Source organism: Hippocampus comes, unplaced genomic scaffold, assembly GCF_001891065.2.
Source record: "Hippocampus comes isolate QL1 unplaced genomic scaffold, H_comes_QL1_v1.1 scaffold119, whole genome shotgun sequence".
NCBI classification, from domain to species: Eukaryota; Metazoa; Chordata; class Actinopteri; order Syngnathiformes; family Syngnathidae; genus Hippocampus; species Hippocampus comes.
The window spans coordinates 357,326-380,180 of NW_017805494.1; the positions used below are offsets into that span (position 1 = coordinate 357,326).

At 41.9% G+C, this 22,855-nt stretch overlaps 1 protein-coding gene across 1 annotated transcript in view; it reads right to left on the reverse strand.

The window, feature by feature from the left end:
* ntm (neurotrimin) overlaps window positions 1–21,422 on the reverse strand; it is a 72,692-nt gene extending 51,270 nt beyond the window's left edge. Inside the window, exon 1 of the mRNA XM_019876249.1 lies at window positions 21,276–21,422. Coding sequence (XP_019731808.1) covers window positions 21,276–21,339 — 64 coding nt within the window. The 5' untranslated portion in view covers window positions 21,340–21,422. The remainder of the gene's footprint in view (window positions 1–21,275) is intronic.
* Between the last annotated feature and the right edge of the window lie 1,433 nt (window positions 21,423–22,855).

Consider the following 22,855-nt stretch of genomic DNA (forward strand, 5'->3'; position numbering starts at 1 on the left):
ATTTTCAGCCCGAGCAGAGCACGTTTTCTGAGTTTGAATATTTCTTCATGGGAATGAGTTGTATGATTAAATTGATGTTCATTTATGCTTTTCAGGATACGTGATGTTTTTGTAACAATTGCACACATGTACGTAATTTACACTCACATACACACACATAGTCAAACAAGTTCAGGGTGTCTTCAACAGCCCCCACCCTTTAGGTTGGACACACCTATTTAGTAGATTTCCCAATAAATGAGGGGGTGAAGGGGGAGATCGTGAGAGTGACGTGCCGAGAACTGAAACCTAATGCTTCTCCTCGTTCCCTCCTGGTACCAGAATTGAGTCTCCTGTCTCCTCCTTGTGTTTTATTCCTAAGAGTCATATTAAATAAACCTGACACATCATGAAAGTTGACACCCACGATTTGCTTTAGCAGGCCACATAAAATGACATGGCAGGCCGAATCTGGCCCCCGGGCCTTGAGTTTGACACCTGTGCTCTAAATTGTCCCTACGTGTGAGCGGGAATGGTTGTTTGTCTACGTATGCTTTGCGATTGACTGGCAAAAAGTTCAGGGTGTCCCCCGTCTACTGCCCGAAGACAGCTGGGATAGGCTCCAGCACGCCCGCGACTCCCGTGAGGGGTTCGGAAAATGGATGGATGGATGGATGGGTCTTAAAGACGGTTGTCTAGGTTATTGTGGTTTGTTCTATGCCCAGATTTATATTTCAATTGTTTAAAAACACTTTTTTTCTCTTTTTTTTTTTTTTTTTTTTTTAATGCTAAGTTGGATTCAGGTCGGTAATGATTGAAATTGTTGAAATCCAAATCACTCTTCTTCAGTCGCGGCATCACCACTGCTGTTTTATCAGCAGCGGGAGAGACACCCAGTAATTCACGTTTCAAATATGTTCCTTGAAGAAGCCATGGAATGTTTTTAAACGTGATGTAGGAATTGGATCTCAAAGGCAGGCTGTTAGGTTTTATTTGGGAAATTTCATCCAAGTGGTTTACATCAATCGGGGCAAAATTCAGCATTGTTCTCTTCGCTAAGAGTATTGGATCAGTTCTGTTCAAAGTTATATTCTGAGATAAAAGACTGGCCCCGATACCACCGATCTTGCTTCTGAAGTGGCTTGCAAAGTCCTTTCAGCTTAATTGTTCAACTGGGTTAAGGCAAGCGCAATAACATCTCAATGTCGATCCACTGACAGTCTGTAGCAGTTAGCTGGAGCAGCAGTAAGTATGCGGCTGGAGAAGGAAATCTCGCAGCGACCAACAAGTCTGGCTCTGTAACTGCTAATGAGAATCTGGGAAAGCAAGGTAGAAAGTGGGTCTCCTGTTCGATAACGTTAGGTAATGGACATACACTGTATCTGTGCTGATTATCAATTATCGAGCTTCCATTTCGCACAAAGTACTTTACCCACCGCTGCATTAATTGCAGCTACGGAATGGTGCCATTAAATCAATTCTTTGCAGAGGAGAGGTGCATGTGTGCATGAACAGACCTTGCTCCAACTATCATCGATAGCTGAGGTACCAGCAGTGGAATAGATAAAGGATGAAACCAGAGACAACTGGAACGATGGAGCAGGTAATGCGCTCCTCTGCCTGCTTGAGCAAGAGACAATTGTTTCACAAATAGGAAGGTGTGCCACATACACCGATCGGCCATATATATTTCCACGGTCACAGTCATATATTCTTCGATTCACAGAATATTCTAAAGAACATTGAGTCAGTTATGAATGTGCTCAATTCTTTTTTGTAATGGTGGACACATTCAGCAGTACTCAACACCATAATTTTTCAGTAATTACGATGCAATTATTACTGGGACCTTGACTGAAATTATAGAACGTATTCGGCAATCATTCACCTGTCAAAAAAAAAAAAAAATTACCCAGAAGACATAATGGAAATGCTTCCTCTATTCTCAGATTCTTTTCTACATCTAAGTTCATACACAGAGAGACAGCGAGAGCGAGCGAGCATGAGAAAGAGAGAGAGAGAGAGAGAGAGAGAGAGAGAGAGAGAGAGAGAGAGAGAGAGAGAGAGAGAGAGAGAGAGAAGAGAGAGATTGTGTCCTGGGGACAGGGCGAGAAAGACATGGAGTAAATAAAGTAGTCATCTACTGCCACCAAGTGGAGACTTGATGTATTTTAAAGCCTTTTAATTAGCATGTCGAAGGAGTACCCGAAATCTTTATTTTTAAATGACGTTTTGAAATCTCACACACACACACACTATCACGATCATGATTTTGATACACATTAGAAATAGCACCGTGTAAAGGATAAAAATATTCACTTTACTTTTAATTAGCATGTCGAAGGAGTACCCGAAATCTGTTAGCGGACTATGAATTGAATTAAAACTGAGGTCACTTTTACTGGCCCGATAAACTTCAAAGTTAGCTAATGAATATATTTATATGGGTTAATTCAAGTTCTCTTTCAGGTCACACTATCGCTGTTTTAATCTTCCGGTGCATCAGAAAGCAGATCAACATGAAGAAAAGTTTAGGCAAAATGTTGATCAGGATTAAATGAAGAGTAATGGACTTTCCCTCCCAGCGCAGGCTCTGATAAATGAAGAAGAGGATGCTGAGCGTGACTCCGCTTGCCTTTCAGAGACCTTGTTCGTGGACTGGTATGATATCCGCTAATGAGTGAAACGTGAAATGAATGAATGCTTTCATGGGAAGAAGAGGCAATCTCGGATGGGAGGGTTCTGCCTCAGGGCCATCATGGTTGGGAGGCCATCTGCTACCCATGGCTCATGCTCGGAATTTCTGATTCAGAGGGTTGAATAGAGGTGTTTTATTTGTGCTTTACCAACCAGAACATTTTGAGAAGGTGTAGCGATTAGGCTCACAACACAGATGCAAAATTACACTAAACAAAGTGAATACTACACACATCTCTTAACCGTCATAGTCTGGAAATTAAAAAAGAAATTAAAAAGAGGGGGGGGGAAGCTGATACCGGGTGTCAAAGGTGGTTGCGGAACCTTTGAAGTAGTACATGTAAAAACAACACGAACAAATATGTAGTCTTTTAGCACATGAATACATATACTTCACTCAAACTACACGTTACTAGTACAGTGTAAAATATGATCCAAAACACAAAACAAATACCAAAACAAAAAAATAATAAATAAACAGCAAATCAAAATAAACAGAAAATCAAAAAAAACGCCAAACACAAAAATTAAACACAAAAGCAGATCAAAAATCAAAAGCAAAAACAAACAAAAGAAACATTAATAGCAAATAAAAAGTAAAAATGTTAAAATGAAGAAACATAACAAATCAAAAATTACAAAAACAAATACCTAAACAAAAGAATGTAACTTACCTATTGTCTTCTTTTCGCATATAAGGTCACTTAACGGCAAAAGCCCGGCTTCCCGTTCTGCCTCCCCCTGTTGGTCATTTGTTTTGTTTATGTTCCTCTGGACGGGTTGTAACTGGGAAAGTAAATTCCTTGTGTGTGTTTTTTTACACACTTGACCAATAAATTAGATTCTGATTCTGATTAGAAAATGGATGGCTTTATGGGTGCAAGTAACAAGGGTTAGGCAGTATTACAATAATACGGTAACCTGCTGTGTCTAAAAATAGCAACAGTGTCACTTTCAATACAATCATTTAAAAAATATGCAGCATATAAGGACCTAATATGATATTAGATATCATTTTTACATAGCAAATTGAAATGTATAGTTGTGTTTTCAACTTAATTTTACAATAACCATTGAAAACTCCTAGTCGGCCATGTTCCTTGTAACTGCACAGAGAATGATCGCGACTCAAGCACAATGAGTCATTTTGAAATGCTGCGGGAGCTGGCGATCATTGAAAAAAAGGAAGCAAGGTAGGTGGCAGGCGGCACATAGATTTCGATAGATAGAGCCTTCACTCTGAGTGGCTCTCATATAAACAGGAAGTCCCGCGATGGTCTCTATGTTAGAGTCCCAATTAGAAAGTGACATGTGGCTTGTACATATCGCACCTGCATGGCTGATGTAACAAACCAATCTGCATCAAAATTGCAAAAGAATTCAATTGAGTTAAGAGCAAAGAGACAGAAGAGCCCATGCGTCGCATGAAATCCAGCGACCTTTCGAGCCAGCAAGCCCAGAATTGCCAGTTATCGAGCAATAGATTCAGCTCGTAAGCAGTGAGTGAAGCCCAGCTAGACAGTTTTTCTTTGATACTTCATTGCTTGCATACGAAGGGAGTTTGGGCATTACTACGTCAGACAGGAGGCAAAAATATTCAGCTTAGCTCAGCGCTAGACAGAAACTTGACGTCAAGCGGATGGATTTATAACTGGTGCAAAGGGATAAGCAGTTCAGAAAATAGATAGGTGGGTGGGTGGTTTGAAGAACACCGTGGATTCTGCCGTGGCATCCTGGAGGTCTAAGTCAGTTATCTTAAACAAACTTAAGGTTGATGCTGTGTTGCCATTAGCGCCTCTGTAAGTTTTCAAAAAAGTGAATTTGCGGCTTGGTACAGTAAATCATTTCAGACAACATATAATGTAGACAAAGCATTAGAAAAGTGCACTTCGTTTACTATTATGACAAGATTGGATGTTTAGTTTTTTTTGCCAACTTGCCCAACCTCAGCTGGAGTCGAACCCCTCGTCGATGATGCTGACATCAGACCCATAGTGTGTAAAAGTGGCAAAGGTACCGTGCCTCCTTCACCTTCTCTGAGCCTGGATGTGTCATTTACTCTCATAAATGGCTTGATTACCCCATTCAGTATGAACGGAAGAGAAAGAGACACAGGATCATCCAATCCAGGTTACTTTTATAGCACTTCACTACCGTACAAGAGTTTCAAAGGCCTGCCCAAGCCTACAGTTGACAAATATGACCAACATCCCCTCATCTACACTCCCCAGGTGGGTAAGGAAAAATTCAAAACCCATTTGTGTGTGGAAAAAAAGAAGAAATCTTGAAAAGGGACCACATATTTGTGACCCTGATGTAATCAGCCAGGCTATAGAGGAGAGCATTGCAGACGACTATTGAATTTTGGTCACTATGACGGGACTTGGTGTGAAAGTCATTGGAGTAATCAGTGGTTCCCCGGAGGTGAGCACTTCCCGTCAGATGATTTATAGTTGCAAAAACCTTGGGTTTCTTCAGCCGCAAAATGTGTCGAGTTGTAGGCAAAACAACAAGGAGCATTATCTCAGAAAGGGGCCACAAGGCTCAGGATCACCTGCGTAACGTTCCATAAGCCTCTGATTGGGGGTGTTCGAAGGTGGAGAGGGCATAGCAGCATTTGTGTTGCTAACTTGTGTTGGGCATCGCTCTTGCTTCATTGGCAGCAGGGGGTAGCATCATTTTTTTGTGCTGCTTGAGGACTCAAACCACCTGAAGCAGGTACGTGGTGGTAAGGTGGGCTAAGCCCACTTTTGGGCAGATTGTATTGTCACAGACACGGGTAGAACCCAAATTCAGTACACCAGACCTGAGTTATCATTGACGATTAACTTAAATGTCCGATGTGACAGACGGGCGAATAACAAAGTTCAAAAAGAAGTGCAGACCCAGAGTCTCTGTTGACCTGGAAAGGGTGGGGGCGGGGGGGTGTCTGGGCAACAGCACAACACCAGGCAGCCGTGGGGATAGACCAACACAAAGCAGAAAGGGCTGAGGTGATGATCAGGAAAACCACAAGGAAGGAAGGTCAGAGGCGAATAGAGTCGGCAAAAGGAAATCAATCCCAAGACGAGTACTGGAGTGTCATTAATGAAAGTGAAAGAACAATCAGGGAAAGAGTGGGTCAGCGTGAGAGACTTAAATTGTGGCTGATTGCTGATTCGGTAATTGCTTCATCTGAGCAGAGTGAGGAATGGACTTGGACGTTAGTGACTGGCAGAATGGAGCAGTGGAGAAGTGCAAACAAAACCTCAGCACAGAGGTAAAACATTCATCCATCCATTTGCGAATCCACTAATCCTCACAAGGATTGAGGGCGTGCTAGAACCTATCCCAGCTGTCTTCGGGTAGTAGGCGGGGTACACCCTGAACTGTTTGCCAGCCAATCGCAGGGCACACAGAGACAAACAGCCATCCACGCTCACAAACACACCTAGGGACAATTTAGAGTGTTCAATCAGCCTGCCATGCATGTTTTTGGAATGTGGGAGGAAACTGGAATACCCGGAAAAACCCACGCAGGCATAGTGAAGAATATGCAAACTCCACACAGATAAGCCGGAGCCGGAATTGAACCCAGCATCTCTGCACTGTGAGGCCGACGTGCTAACCAGTCCAGCACCGATTGTGTGAAAAGGTGAAACAAAAAATCTCATTTCTGTTAAGTATTTATTAGGAATACTGTGAAATTGGGGCAGAATGTGAGTATTTGCTTTGCGAGTCAATTTACTGTATGCACCCCTAAATGTTCTTCCAGTGCTCCTAAAATGTTACGTTTGGGGCTCTTGTGCACCTAGCATAAAAAGATAATAGTCTGGAGCTCTGCAAGAGTGAATGTGGAATTAAGTGTTGTTTTATCACTATCACACTCCTTCATCATGGTCACTGAATGCTCAATATGGTACCTCGTGGCTGGGAGGATGTGAAAAAAGAATTATGGAACCGGCAACCTGAAATAGCCAAGGAACGAGAAAAAAAAAAAAATCACAGGGAGCTACAAAATCCTGGTGATGTCAAAAGTACAGATAACACTGCATGTTTTTTTTTTTTTTGGTTTGTTTGATCTTTCTGCCAATAAGTACCCGTCATCAGTCAGACAAGGTCCTTCACGAATGTCACATTTGACATAATAAGCTTCAAAGCTGGTATGATTCCTCAGATCATGACGGCGATAGCACCGGTGGTAATACGGTTTTACGATGGCTCTCATCCTCCCATCTGCTCTGCTCTCAACACTGTCTGCCCGGGACTCCATCTAAATTCTGTCCCTCTGCCATCTGGCCTCAGCTGTTAAATCTTTCCTTCATTACTTCTCTCTGTTGCTCCCCATTTGCCCTCTATAACCCTGGTATTTAATTAGACAGTCCGAGCTTGTATCTTGACGGCTCGGCTTTGATTATTTCATTGATGGGTGCAAAGCAATAAACTTAAGCCAAAGTAGGTCTGTCCATGTGAAGCAGAAGTTGGACTGGAAACAAAATGAGCCAAAATCTTTTGACCTATAAAGTCAAAACAAATCTGACAGATTTGGGTCCTGTTTACAAAACTATGTTTTGGTTTAATTTTTCAATCTATTTTTTTTTAAACAAAGGTAGGCGAAGTAGCCAAAACTCAAGTAAGAATACTGTTACTCTGGTTAAAAAAAAAAAAAAAATGACTTGAGGCAGGCTATCAGCTTAATTAGCAAATAATTAGAGGGAGGCAGACAGACAAGCAGGAGGACATAAGGGCAGTGTGGGGTGTGCATATGCCTGTAATGTATTGTCCAATGTGTGTAGAGTATGTGTTGTCCTGTACTGTATGTATTGTGCAATGTATGTTGTGTTTTGCATTTGGTATGTATTGCCCAATGCATGTAGCAGCATGGAGGGCCTGTCCTCCAAGACAAGTTTCTCCAACTGGAGACCAAATAAAAGTCAAATTCAAATTGAGCAAGAGTACCGGAATTTCCGGACAATAGAGCGCACCTAATCATAGCGCACCCACTACATTTTTAATGGAAAAACCATTTTGGAAACACACAAGCCGCACCTGTCTATAAGCCGCAGGTGCCCATATTGTAACATGAGATATTTGCAAAGAAAGATGGTACACAGAAAGACGTTTCAACGTTTAAAAAGATAACTTTTCTTTCCAAATAATGCCTGAATGTGGCACTCACGTGGGTGGTTTAAAAAAAAAAAGGCACCGTTCCCTGTCGAGTAATGCTTTGTTTTAAAATGAAAAAATCCTCACTTGCCATAACACTCGGTCAACCGTTCCTTTATAAGGCCTTCTACCTTCCGCGCTTTCGTGTCAACTTTCACGACAATGTCTTGTAGGGAGGTTTTCTTTTGGCATATGTAACCAGGTGAACAATACTATGACTGTTGTAGTGAATGCTGCCTCGTTTAATAAATGGAGCACTGTCACTTTAAAAGGAGTGTTGGATAATCCTGTAGGAAATCTCTTGAGACTTGGACCACGAAGTGAAGGGAGACGAACTGTGAGCTGTGCTTATTCAGACCTGATGGATCTGCAATCGGCATTGTAACCCGGCTGAAATTAAGAGTAAAATATCGTCGTTTGGGAGTTTGAACGGTGTCACACAGCTTTCGGATTGCAGTCCAGCTCAAAACACAGGTGAAGTGCGCCCTCTCATGGCCGGTTGATTTAAAAAATGCTGATGTTTCATTAAAATAAGATAAGATAAGAATACCCTTTATTAGTCTCGCAATGGAGAAATTCCCAATTCACAGCAGCAAAGTTATGAATGGAAGAAGTACTCAAAAACAATGAGTTTTGTAAATTTACGATATATCTTTAAGTGCTGTGGATACACTGCAAATTGCTTTTTCCCTGTTCCTTTGGATTGTGCAATTTCTTTCTACAAACCCATTTCCAATAAGTTGGGACATTGTGTTCAATGTAAATAAAAACAGAATACAATGATTTGAAAATCAACTTCAAGCCATATTTAACTGAATACACAACAAAGACAAGATACTTAATGTTCAAGCTGATAAACCTTATTGTTATTTGGAAAAAATCATGAACTTTGAATTTTATGGCTGCAACACGTTCCAAAAAAGCTGACACAGGTGGTAAAAAAGACTGTTGTGCAATGCTCATCAGACACCTATTTGGAACATCCCACAGGCGAAGAGGCTAACTGAGAACAGGTGGATGTCATGACTGTGTATAAAAAGAGCTTCCCTGAATTGCTTACCGTATTTTCCGCACTAAAAGTTGCACTGGATTATGAGGCGTACATTCAATGGCCTATTTTGTAATTTTTTTCATATATTGGATGCACCGGATTATACAACGCAATCTACAATGCATCCACTAGATGGAGCTACGCTGAAGGAAATGCAAACAGAAGGATCAGATGTCAGTAAAATGTAGGAGACTGGACTGTCTCAGAAGTGCTTGTTATTTATTCCTTTGTTGTGTATTCACAAACGAGGAAATCACAAAATAAATTCTGTAGGCGGGGCTACAGAATAAATACATAAATATATACGTTTTTCGGAGGCGGTCATGAATCTAGTCGAAAGGAAGAAGCGAAGGCACGGAGACGGACAAAGACGTACCTGTATTTGTTGAGACTGTGAAAGCCATTTTCGGAGTATGCGTTTTAAAAAAAACAACACCACAGCTCTCCTTTTTTCGGAGCTGCAACAAAATCTTATTTATAAAGCAGCGATACAGTTCACTGAATCGACAGCAAGTTATAACATTGACTCGTTAACATGGAACTCTCTTGCCGCTATTCTACTTCCGTGTTCTATTGCATGTCTCCAGCAAGGTTAGGGAGACATGTTTTGGGGTTGACATATTACCATAATGACCATACACAAGGTGCACCGATTTTTAAGGCGCGCTGTGAGCTTTTAAGAAAATGGAAGAATTTTAGGTGCGTCTTTTTGTGCGAAAAATACGGTAGTCATTTACAGCTAAAATGGGGCGCGGTTCACCTCTTTTAGAACAAGTGTGTGAGAGTTTAAGGACAATATTCCTCAGTGTACAATTGCAAGGCATATAGGGATTTTTTCATCTACGGTCCATAACATCAAAAGGTTCGGAGAATCTGGAGAAATCACTGCCTTTTAAGCAGCAAGGCCCAAAAGCAACAGTGAATTCCTGTGACATTCAATCCAAGTACATTTATTTTTTCATTCCAAAAAAGAAGTGTGAAATATCGCGCTTGGCAACGACGTTAATGTGCATTAATTAATATCATTTAGCTCACAGTTTGATTTATTTGCAGCTTTGGCCTCTTCATCAGGATGATTGTGCCAGTTTTAAGATTTAATATTAATCTCCCGGCTAATCTAGTTTGGTACTGGCCAAGCTTCGCCAGGCAGTCCTCTGAGCAATGCCGATCACAAACAGCTGCTGGATGTTCTGCTGCCAGATAGGCAAACGCCTCAGCCTGGAAGGCTGCAAATAGCACCTTTTCATGGATACGCTTGTCAGGTGTCCCGCCTTTAGTTAGATTTGGAAAAATATCAAAATAACAGAGCTCCAGCCGGTGAGGCCAGCGATTTGGCTGGGGTGGCCGCTCAAAGCGCCTCTTTCCCAGATACACTTGTCGGGCGTCCAACTGGCTGCTCTGAGAAAATGGGTGTGTGTTTAGTCTGCGGGGGACAATAATGGGGCTGGCTCCCTCAATCTGACACATATATAATACCTGTAGAGGACTCAGTCATTTTTTTTGGATTGGACGGAACTGGCGCTTTGAGAGCAGGAATCAGCAGGAATGCTTAGAGATGGGTGGAAAACACCACTTTGTGGATGTTTTTCGTGAATGATTAGCAGTTTATCATGGATGAAAGCTCAAAAAAGTTGATTTAGCATGTTACAGGTTCATTAAAACCAAGCATCAGATTATTTTTAAAAATGGGGAATGCAAATGGGGATTGAAATGAGAATAATGGATAGATTCACGAGAACAGTGCAGTAAACAATAATGTTTTCAGCCCGAATTTAAATGAACTGACAGTTTGAGCAGACCTCAGGCATTCAGGGAGTTTTTTCCGCAGTCGAAGAGCATTTTGCGAAAAGGTGTACATTTGAGAAAATTCTCAGATTTCCTGAGCTACGTGATGCCATTAAAATCCTTCTTGAGGATTATTGTCTAACAAGTGAACCACCTTCACATCTCTGAAATTGATGAGAACATTAATCAATATTTAATATAGTTGACCAGCTATTTTCTCTTGAGACAGAACTGGTACCAAAGCCCAGGCTGTGAGCTGAGGCAAGTCCGACGACATCAAGTCGGATCTTCTCTACCTTGCACACCAGCTTGGGCTCTGCCAGAGAAGCGACATAACATGTCCCGAGAGCTAGCTTCTGTCGCCGTGGATCGGACCGCAAAGGTCCTCGATTTTGGCCGCTGCCCAGCTCACAAGGCACCCGACAACTTTGGCCTCTCCCGCAGGTGGTGAGCCCATGGGGAGGGGGACCTACATTGCCTCTTCAAGCTAAAGCCCAGCCAGTCCCCATGAGTGTAGGCCCGGCCACCAGTCTTTGAACATAAGGAATGTGGTAATACATTGTATAAATATGCTGTCTGATTTATTTGTAAAAATGAACGAACTATGAGGTATGACTCTTTCGCCGAGAAGGTAGTACCGTATTTTCCGGACTGTAAGTCGCACTGAGCATAAGCCGCATTTTGGGGGGGAAATTTAATAAAATCCAACACCAAGAACAGACATGTCATCAAAGGCAAATACAAATAAAATAAATAAAATAAAAATAAAAATAGAGAACAGGCTGAATAAGTGTACAACATGCTCACATTACACGACGCATAAACAACAAACTGAGAATGTGCCTGGTTATGTTCACATAACATTAACAGTTATTCAGATAACTACAGCATAAAGAACTTGCAAGTTTACCAAACCACCAGTGTCACTCCAAATCACTCAATCCAATTAAATCTTCGTCCTCTGTGTTACATTTAAACAACTCCGGAGGAAGAAGATGCAGCGCTTCTTCGTCTACGTTGCTTCCGTCAGACTCATCGTCAGTTGCTTTTATCAGTTAGTGCCAATGTGGAAAGTATCAACACAGGCCTAGAGCACCCTCTGGCGGTTTAATATAAAAATAACATGTGAAATCATATAACGTGTTAAAAATTTCACACACAAGTCGCTCCAGAGTATAATTTGCACCCCCCGGCCAAACTATGAAAAAAACTGTGACTTAATAGTCTGGAAAACATGGTAACATTTTGTAAGATTTTGGAAGGAGGTGAAGAGTCTTTTATAATTATAGAATTATGCCCCCATTTACTGCAGATGGTATCTTAGGCGTTGACAATATTGCTGAGCTGGAGAGACAGCACTACAGCACCTTATTTAATTCTTTTATAAGTGATTTTTTTGTGCATGTTAATGTTGAGTGTGGTAATTCAAAGGCTTTTTTCACATTTTCACTTTAAACTATCAGATAGCAAAGCAGGTGGTTTGGATCACATCAATGCTAATGTGAAATATGTCAGCAGCAGGTTAGTCCCCCGCCCCCTTCGATCCAATGCTGATGTGAAATATGTCAGCAGGAGGTTAGCCACCCCCCCCCCTTCTTCTTGCCATTTGCTTCAATGCCTTCTTAATTCATGGTTTCTTACCGGATACAAAGATATGTGCCTTGTCAGTTCCAGTGATCAAGGACAACTCAGGTAAAGTTGGCTGTTCTGATAGCGATAGACCAATATCCCTCCCAGGGTACTATCTTAAGTTTTTGAAAGCATCCTGTTGGCCAGAATTGGGGAGATTATTTCCTCTGCTGACAACGAATTTGGCTTCCAAGATAAGCATGGCACAGACTTGGCAATGTATTCCTTCAAGCAAAATTATCAACAGAGATAAGATTTCCTCGTTTTAATGAGTTTCATTGACGCCTCAAGAGTTTATTTGATGAAATGAGTAGCAGAGGTGTACCGAAATGGAATGTGAGAATTCTGGCTTAGTGGTATATTAACCAGTCAATGCGAGGAAAATGGGGTCACTTGTGCCTCTGCCCCATTTGGGGTCAGGAATGGGGTCGGACAAGGTGGATACCTGTCTCCGATTCTTTTTAATCTGTATAGCCCTGTTCACACGGCAAGATTTACTCCGACGCTGCACCGAAGTATTTTGATGCGATATATTTTACACCGCAACAAATTTCGTGGAGCGTTCACACGTACAAGCCGCTGAGCGACGCTGCACCGACGTAGTGCCGAAGTAACTCCACTTGCGGTCACACGGGGCAGTATTTTGTTTCGCAGTAAAACATGCGCATGCGTAAAGAAAGAAGAAGGCGGGGAAAGGAAGTACCATTTCCCCTCCTTCGATTGTAACAAAAATGGCTTCTTCTCCGGAGAAATCAACGATGTGGTCGATTATCAGACGCCGCAGGAGAGCGAGAAAAGAAAGATTGCTGAAATACAGAAGAGAACGAAAACAACGTATCCTTCGATTTCTTCAGCAACAAGTGGACGACTTTGTGGCGTAAGTACCCGTATGGACTCTTCCAGCGCATAGCGAGGCCACTCCCCGGCAAGCGAGCATTTGCTCTGGAGCAAATTTATGCCAGTTGCGTTCACACGCGCACATTTGCTTCGGTGCTGCTTCGCAAACGAGCATTTGCTTCGGAGCAAATTTTTTTAAACCACCTCCCTGAGGTGGATCAAATTTAATGCGCACTAGGCTGTTGAGCGGCGCTACGTCGAAGTAAATTTGCACGTGTGAACGCTCCACTGGCGTAGAGTCGGTGCAGCGTCGGAGTAAATCTTGTCGTGTGAACGGGGCTTATGTCAATGACCTTTCTATCAGCCTGAACACCTGTAATACTGGGTGTATGACTGACAATACTTTGGTGAATCGTTATGCGGATGACCTTGTGGTCTTCAGCCCATGCGGTGACTGTCTCCCATCAGCTTCTTCATGTCTGCTCTGAATATGGGATTGTCATGGATGATAAATTCAATACAGATTAGAGTGTGGTCATGATCTGAACGATAAAATTTTCTACATTCAGATTGGTAGGTAATATTATGAGATGTATGAACAAAGTTTAGTCGAACCTTGTATGAAAAAACCTTGAGGGACAGAACAAATCTACACATTATAACGGTCGTTTGTTGTAACCATTTTCAATTAAATGTCCGCCAACTACGAAGTATAATGCATTATGATCATTTATTGATGTAAAAACATGAATGTGTAATACAGTGTAAATTTGTCAATTACAAATACGTGTATATGAAGAAAAAATTATTTTATGAGACGTGAAACAAACAACTGTACCATTCCGCCTTCATCTCTGAAAACATTCAGTCAGCGAATGTTACCTGCCATAGGCAACTGCCAGTGCCGCAAACATCTGGGAGACTCCCTTTCGAAAGTGAGAGACAATTTCAGCCGTTACAGCTTCCTTTGCTTCTTCCGTTTACCAGACACATTTTGGGACCATGTGCTCAGGATCGCGCCGTGCCTGAGTGAGTTACGGCAGAAAGTACAACAATGTACCGAGTCGATCAGTAGCTTTGCTAAGCAACAGAGGGGAATCCCGAACTATATATTTTGTTCATAAGCAAGGTCGGGACAGCAGGTCACTTCCCACGATTCATTGTGACAAAGGCGTTTTCACTATTTTGTGGGAAAAATCCGTAATTATAATCAATTTTACGTTATAAAGGTATTCGTTGGAAGTAAAATCGGCAAACAGAAAATGAATTACTGTATTTTCCGCACTATAAGGCGCCCCTAAAAGCATTCAATGTTCCCAACAGCCAACAGTGTGCCATATAATTGGATGCGCCTTATATATGGTGTTACAGTCTCTTTATCTTCCCCATTGAGTTGTTTCCCTGTTAGTGTCCCAAGGCCATCTAATGGTGATTATTAGCAGGAACTAATTGCAACCTGCAAGGGTTCTGCCCGACACTAATTGACATGTGAATTCGCGAACAAACAACTGCTTTGTGAGCTCTGCACAGCCATTATGAAACAAAGATAATACCACAAGCATAGTTAACCATTGACTAAACGAAGGAAGGAGACAAGCAAGACTTCTCAGGATATTTAGCCCTTGTGGATGTGAGCCCATGAAGTTTGTGTGCCTTTTGTTTAATCAATTGTCAGCATCACTTGTGTCTTTCATTTATTGTTTAGTAATGCCATTTGTGACCAGGTCTCATGGCTTTGTTACAGCTGCAGCAGTTGTGAAGGCTCTATATAAATAAAGCTGTATTGTTTTCTCTTAGTATAGCTCCATCTAGTGGATGCATAGCGCAACCGCAGCCACTATTGCAGCTTCTATTCCAGTGGTTCTTAAACCTTTTGAGAGTACCGAACCCAGCCAGTTAATATGCACATTCACCAAACCGATCATGAGTGAAAAATAAATATGTATTTTTTTACAAATTCAAGATATTAAAAAACGCATTTATTAAAAACAGAAAAAAGTAAATAAAATTTCAAGAGATAAGTATAGATGAGTTTCAATGTTTGCAAACATTGCCTCCAAGATACGAGCGCATCTTAATGATGTCACTGTTGTTTGCAAAGACGAGCATTCTTAATTGTCTCTCACGTTGAATTTCTTCACTTTGACATTCAGAGCACTGGGCAGAAATCACATCGCGTCATCACCCCACGCGGTCCTTTGCGATGTTTTGTTGTAATCAAACAGTCGGATTCCCCTGGTCTGCACCAGTTCTAAGCCAGCTGCTAAGCGCCAACCGAGGCGACCCGACGGAGAGACGCACCCCGTGCCACCCCCCGAAGGGGAAAAAGCGCGAGGACCACAACAGCAGCGGGGACCCGCCGAGCACTGCAGCTGAAGAGATCCGCGGAAAGGGCCCGGCGCACGTCCAGAGTCGTTGCCGCAGCCCGCCAAAACCCGACACCCTGGCACCGACCCGCCTTCGCGCAGGACCAACACAGACGCCCGGCGGGGAGCGGGCGACGCGACATGCCAGAGGCTGTTCACCTTGGAGACCTGCTTCGGATATGGGTACGGCCTAGTGCGAGATTTACACCTTCTCCCCCGGATTTTCAAGGTCCGGCCGGGGCTCACCGGACGCCGTTGGAACTGCGACGCTTTCCAGGGTGTGGCCCCCTTCTCTCTCACGTACTATCACGACAGTCACACGTTGACTACTAAGTGAATTAAATTTCCCACAGCACTGATTGGACAAGCAATGTCATGTGATAATCTGCAGCCAGTGATGGCCAAACGGGCGTGTCACCACTAATGAACATGTTGAGTCGCATGTGTCTTACCCTCCATGGCAGAGGCTCCGTCGAACCCTTGAGATGGACTCACCGAACCCCTGGGGTTCGATCAAACCCAGGTTAAGAACCACTGTTCTATTCTATGTACCTTATAATGCAGTGCGCCCTATATATGAAAACAGTTTTAAAATAAGCCATTCATTGAAGGTGTACCTTATATCCCGAAGCGCCTTATAGTGCAGAAAATACGGTCCGTGAAATCTGGACTTTTAAATGTCAACGTTCTTGGGGTGAAAACGTAAATTTGACTGTATTTTGGCAATCTCATCACAGACAAGCTGAAGGATGACCAATATATTTACGAGCAATGCCACTCTGTTTGCTCAAGCAAACAGTTTGCTTTGCAAGTTTGGTGCATGTAAAGATGGCTTAAACGTGGCTTTATTCAGAACACACGACACTCCACTCTATACCGCCCACTTGTGGTTAAATTACAGACAAGTAAGCCTGCGTAAACTCCAGCTAGCTTACAATAATGCACTGAGAATGTGCTGCAGGTGTTAATACACTGCAAATCCATCCATCCATTTTCTAATCCACGAATCCTCACGAGGGTCGCTGGCATGCTGGAACTTCTCCCATGTTTCTTCGGGTATACCCTGAACTGGTCGCCCACCAATCGCAGGGCAACTCCAAGTCATGTTGAAAAAATTAATTTATAAATGTATATAATCGGCTTAACAACTCTTGAGAATTACATAATCATGACATTGACATGCATCAAATTGAGCACTTCATGCTGTTTGTCCAAGAAGCATTGGTTTCGTACTCTCCTCTGAGGTCACTGATTATTTGTTTTATGAATATGTTGCTGATGGTACTTTTATGTGTCTTTTTGTATGTAGTGTATTGTTTTACCTGGAATCTGAAATCAAGTTTTCAAAGTTTCCAAAAGAACTATCAAGAAAATACCATTAAAAATAACTGAGTAAAACTCATTTTCAAGAAATGTACACTGTTGTGCATTGTAATGTAGTGTAAGGTGCAATATAAGTGTAGCGAACTAATATTTTCTTGGAGTGCAGCATCACAAGTGATCCGTTTTAGGACTACTTAATCTTTTTAGCTGGCTCATTATGTCATGGGACATTTTTGACTTGCCTGTGGAGTGCAACGCTGAGAGGGTCAGAGCAAGCAAGTCCTTTACTTCAACATCAGGTGTCCATCCAAAAGGTGTTTGATTGTCTTAGTGTACACAATACTAATCTTATTGCAAGAATTGCACTGAGGCGACTGCTCATTTATTTGAACAAAGTTAAGGCAAAGCCACTTTCATTCAGTGTATGAATGCCGCACGGACGTGCACTTCTTCAATCGTTTGTGAACAGAAATGGTTCTTGTGCACTGAAAATATACTCTTTTGCTCCAAACGTCCTCTTAGGTGCTTGTAATTATGGCACAAATCTATCATCACAATGTAGCCGGAATGGGGTTTGCTTCATGATGTTTTTTTTTTTAACCCTTTCAGGGACAGCGGTTAAGACAGTGGACAGCTTATCATGTTAGCAGGTTACAGGGTGCATGAAAGGGTTAATTGAGATCATATTGAATGCAATTACTATTGACATATCAAAATCAGAAACATTTACAACAATATGTTCTTCCATTCATCCATTTTATCGATCACTTCATTAGGATCATGTGTGACTATGAGCTGAGCCTAACCCAGCTGACTGAAGGCAAGTGGCGGGATTCCGCCTGGACAAGTCGCCATCATCAATCACACAGAGAGAGACAAACAACCATTCACGCTCACAATTTTTGAATCCTCAGTGAAATGTGAGACAGAAAACCCCACAAAAGCATGGGGAGAACATGCAAATTCAGACAAGACGGCCAGGGCCAAAATTCAAACCCAAACCTTACTAATGTGAGGCAGATGTGTGGTTTTAATTATTTATTGTTGTTATTATTTATGATTTGTTTTATTGTTTATTGTTGTGTCTATGATATTTGCTCAATGTACAGCACTTTGTATACAGCGGTGGTTATTTTAAAGTGCTGTATAAATACAGTTGAGTTCAGTGGTTCAACAAATAAACAAATTAGAATTTTATCACACCACCACACAAACTTACATGTTAGTACTCTCTGAAACAACTATTTATAACGCCATACTGTACCACTAGCATACTGTATGATGTGCCCATGTCCGTATTAGAAAGTTCATCACTCTGACGTAAATTTGGGTTTTAACTGAATGACGATGTAACTGGTCCGACAGGTGATGTTTTGACTTCGACGATGTGATCTGTTTATCCATCCAAAACCGGAGCCGGAATCGAACATAGCACCTCTGCATTGTGAGGCAGAGGTTTTAATCAGTTGGGCACTGTGCTGCCCTGGGATCAGTTTATGATTTAAAAAAAAAAAATCAAACACCAGCATAAAATGATGTCAACATTAGTTCCCGCCTGCAAAGCCATTGTGAACAAGATGCTCGGACCCGTAGCGGCGAAAAGAAATAGCCCAAGTTCCTCTTTCAGATAACACAATTTCCAGACACATTGGTGATATGTCTGCAGACATCGAAAGTGTGATTTTGGAAAAGATCCGTATCAGTAATAAATTTGCGTTGCAAGTTGATGAAGCTACTGAAATAAGTGGGCATGCTCAACACAATTAGAGGAAACTTTCTAGTTTGCAAGGCTTTGCCAGAAAAAAACAACAGGAGAGGAAATTTTTCGTGTCACATCAGAATATCTGGAAAAAGGAGGACTTAAGTGGGAAAACTGCACAAGTGTCTGTACTGATGGAGCTGCAGCCATGGTCGGGCGCACCAAAGGCTTTGTAAGCAGAGTGAAAGCAAAAAACTCAGATGTGATCATGACGCACTGTTTTTTACACCGCGAAGCCCTCGTAGCCAAGACTTTACCAGCAGACTTTGTTCCTGTGTTGGATGATGTGCGCATGGTAAACTTTGTGAAGTCACCACCGGTGAAAAGTCACACATTTGAGGTTTTGTGTGAAGAAATGGGAGCGGAGCATCAAGCCTTGCTGTTTCATACGGAGGTCCGGTGGTTGTCACGTGGCAAGGTGCTGGTGGGTGTGTATGCAAGGCTGGCATACCTGGCAGATATTTCTCATCATCTGAATGAACTGAACACACGAATGCAAGGCCGCAATGGAAACTTGCTTACAAGTACAGATAAAATTAATGGATTCCGTTCAAAGGTGCAACTCTGGCAGCAAAATGTGGAAAGTGGCAATCTCGAAATGTTCCCACTCGCCAATAATTGGCAAGATGTTAATACTGCTGCCCTGTGTGAGATAATAGCTAAACATTTGAAAACTCTTCAGGAGAAGATGTCATTTTATTTCTCTTCAACCTCCACTGAGTGCCTCAACCCGGTTAGGGACCCATTCAGCTCAGCATCAGCTGTTGGAAAGGACATGACTTTAAAAGAGCAGGAGGAACTAACTGAACTGAGACAAGATCATGGTCTCAAACTAAGCTTTGCTGATCTACCTTTGGACAGTTTTTGGGTGGCAGCTGCCAAGGAGTTCCCCATGATGGCCAACAAACCTATTCCATTATCCACAACATACCTATGTGAGGTGAGCTTTTCAAGCCTGACTGCTATAAAAACGAAAAACAGAGAAAGACTGAGAGCTGTGGAGGAAGAGCGTGTCTTTCATCAATTCCTGCCAGGATATCAGTTTTGTGTTCATCCAAACAGGCCCATTTATCACACTGAGTGACAATAAATATGAAAGATTATAAAATACTTTTTTCTTTGTGTTGATTTGATTCCAATTCAAGCTGTTATAATGTCCTTCTTCAATGTTAAAAAATGGTGATCGTAACAATATAACACATTAATTGTTAAAATAAGCTTTTTTTCACATTTTCAGCTAGTGGTGTGCCGCAAGATTTTTTTTTCAATGAAAGAAGTGTGCCTTCGCTCAAAAAAGTTTGAAAAACCCTGCTCTACAGCATGTTCTAGTCTCCACCGAGTGGATCATGTTCAGAAGACCTATCCAGGGAGGCATCCTAACAAGATGCCCAAGACACCTCATCTAGCTCCTCCCGATGCGGAGCAAAACAAGTTCAACTCTGGGCCACTAACTAACTAACTAACTAACTAACTGACTAAGCTGTCAAAGGCAGAGGCCAGACACGTGCATAGGAAATACTGTATCCATAAGGACTGATAGGTAACTAAGAAGTAAAAAACTTTCATTGGGTATTTTTTAAACTGAGATATGCATTAAAAATACATACATACTGCATTAAAAATACATACATACATACATACATGCATACATACATACATACATACATACATACATACATACTGTAATGCCCTTCAATGCGGAAAGAAGGATGCACGCAGTCGCTGATGCAATCTGTCGTTTTTTTAATAAACAAAAGGAGCAATAAACAAATATTCATAGAGTTGCTGTTAGCCACAACTCACGCCCATGCACTCCACACTCAGGCAACTAACTGCCAGAGCCAATATTCCCCCAACCTGGTTCCTCCCCTCTCCATGACGTCACACAAATACAAGAAACAGATATTACAAACTAAAAACCAATTACAGACATTTGAACTGGTAACAATCCTCATAAAAGAGTGGATTTGGGGTTGATCACGTTCGGAGTTAACAACAGATTAAAACGGATTAAAATGCATTTGTTTCAACCATTGAGGGATTGAGAGTTTCCATTAATGTTTTATTTTCATCCCAAAAATGCTAAATGACTAGAATAAATCATTGAACAATTTTTTTATAGTAATGTCAATAGAAGCTCCAGAATTTGAAGCTGGGTCTTCTTTCCGGATCCCAACAGTCACATTGGTAAGGCTTAACTTGAACGACTTCACCACGAAATCAGTGTGGATTAGTTACTACTGCTTAACTTGTCAGCGAAGGCTTCCTGGCAGGAGATTTATCATGTGTCTCAACAAATCCCAACAACAGAAGGACTATTGAAAGAGCGGATAGTAGTCCAAATAGAATCTTCCAGTCTTTCGATGTTCACACTTCGAAGAGCAATTTTACTCCACACACGATATACCCGGACATCGTCAGGCAACCGAAGCCAAATCGACGAAAGGCGTATATTTCACTGATGAGACACCAAACTGGGTTACAGCCAAATATAACTGATGTAAAAAAAAATGTTAGATATTTGCATGAGTTAGGACCCAAATATCTTTATTTAAATTCAGTTAAATGTGATTTGAGTCTGCATGCGTGTAAATATTGCCCGCATGCAGACTCCACTTGAGTGAGAACATTTCTAACCCGATTTTAGCTGCAACAAAGCGTTGGTGAGCGACAAGTGCTCGAATGATTAAAGACTGTTGCCTACCTTGCCCCATCAACAGGATGGCCATCCCGACCAGCATAGCCCAGTATATTGGTTGTGTCATCATTATTGATGTCCTTGTTTTCTATGTGACGTTTACAAATCCTGATATGTGTTTTTTTTCCACGCGCCCTTCTGTTTCAGGCTTGATAATCCATGGACTCACACGACGCTCAAAGTCTCCTTCAACTATGAGGTTATTGGTATACTGTGCTGCAAATTTTATCGCTCACCCAAATACTTCTGGTCTATTCTTTTCAAAGTAAAACGCACTCAGTTGGATGCGACTAAAAATCTTTTACTTCCTCTGCACTTCCTAGATGTGCAATGGTAGAATGATGTAAGTACGACTATTCCCTGAACAGCACTGTGGAGTGATTTCAGACGTTTCACTGAACACATTTGTCACAATATTTATTTTGTATTGAAGTGAAATCAATATTTTTCAAATAGTTTTTTTTGAATTGTATCGTAGATACAATTGATGTCGATATACATTGCGTTGTAACTTGCGGTGGTCGAGTGGTTCGCGCGTCGACCTCACGGTGCAGAGGTACCGCCTTCGATACCAGCTCCGGCTTTCCTGTGTGGAGCTTGCATGTTCTCCCCGTACCTGTGTGGGTTTTTTTCCGGGTACAGTACTCCGGTTTCCTAGCACCAAGGCTGATTGAACATACTAAATTGTCCCTAGATGTGAGTGTGAGCGTGGATGTTAGTTCATTTCTGCGTGCCCTGCGATTGGTTGGCAACCGGTTCAGGGTGTCCCCCGCCTACTGCCCGAAGACAGCTGGGATAGGCTCCAGCATGCCCTGCGACCCTTGTGAGGATAAAGTGGATCAGAAAATGGATGGATGTAAATTGTTACGATTAGGAAATAAAACTGTTGAACAAAATTAAACGCAGTACCTGTAGTGTGAAAATTCCACACATTTTATCACATTTAGACAGTTGGCATCATTTTTTCTACATTTTTAAAATGTGCTGAGCACCACTAACCCATAGCCATACGTTGTTGGCACTCCCAAATCAGTCGGCAAAATACCCTTCACCAAGCAGTAAATAAGAATCTTGGGTGACACAAGGGGCGGCACGGTGAGGACTGTTTAGCACGTCTGCCTCACAGTGCAGACGTGCAAGGTTCGATTCCAATGACCAAGTTACTGCAGCAATGGTGAGAAGCTCAAAGTTTATGCTGCCTATGTGAAATGTGTTTGTTTTGAAAAATGCAGAAGTTTATTGAAGCATGGCATTGATTGTGTCATTGTTTTAAAAGGGTGTATTATAATCGCATTTTAAAGCGAAGAAGAGCCACACATAAGGTGGAAACAACGGTGTACAGTGAACGTGGCGAATAGAATGTAATGTTTTGTGTGTTCCAAAATAAATTCGAAACGAAATTAAATATGTAGCGACAGATTGATCAAAGCAAGTCTTTCTACACCACGCTACAGAAACAAATTTTCCACGGTTTTTCTTCCAGGGCCTCCAGCAGCCACAGCAACAAGCACCGCCTTGACAGAGGACTGGCAGGAGCCAAAGGGAAAGGGGGTTTCCCAAACACCACCACCTAGCTGGATATCGAA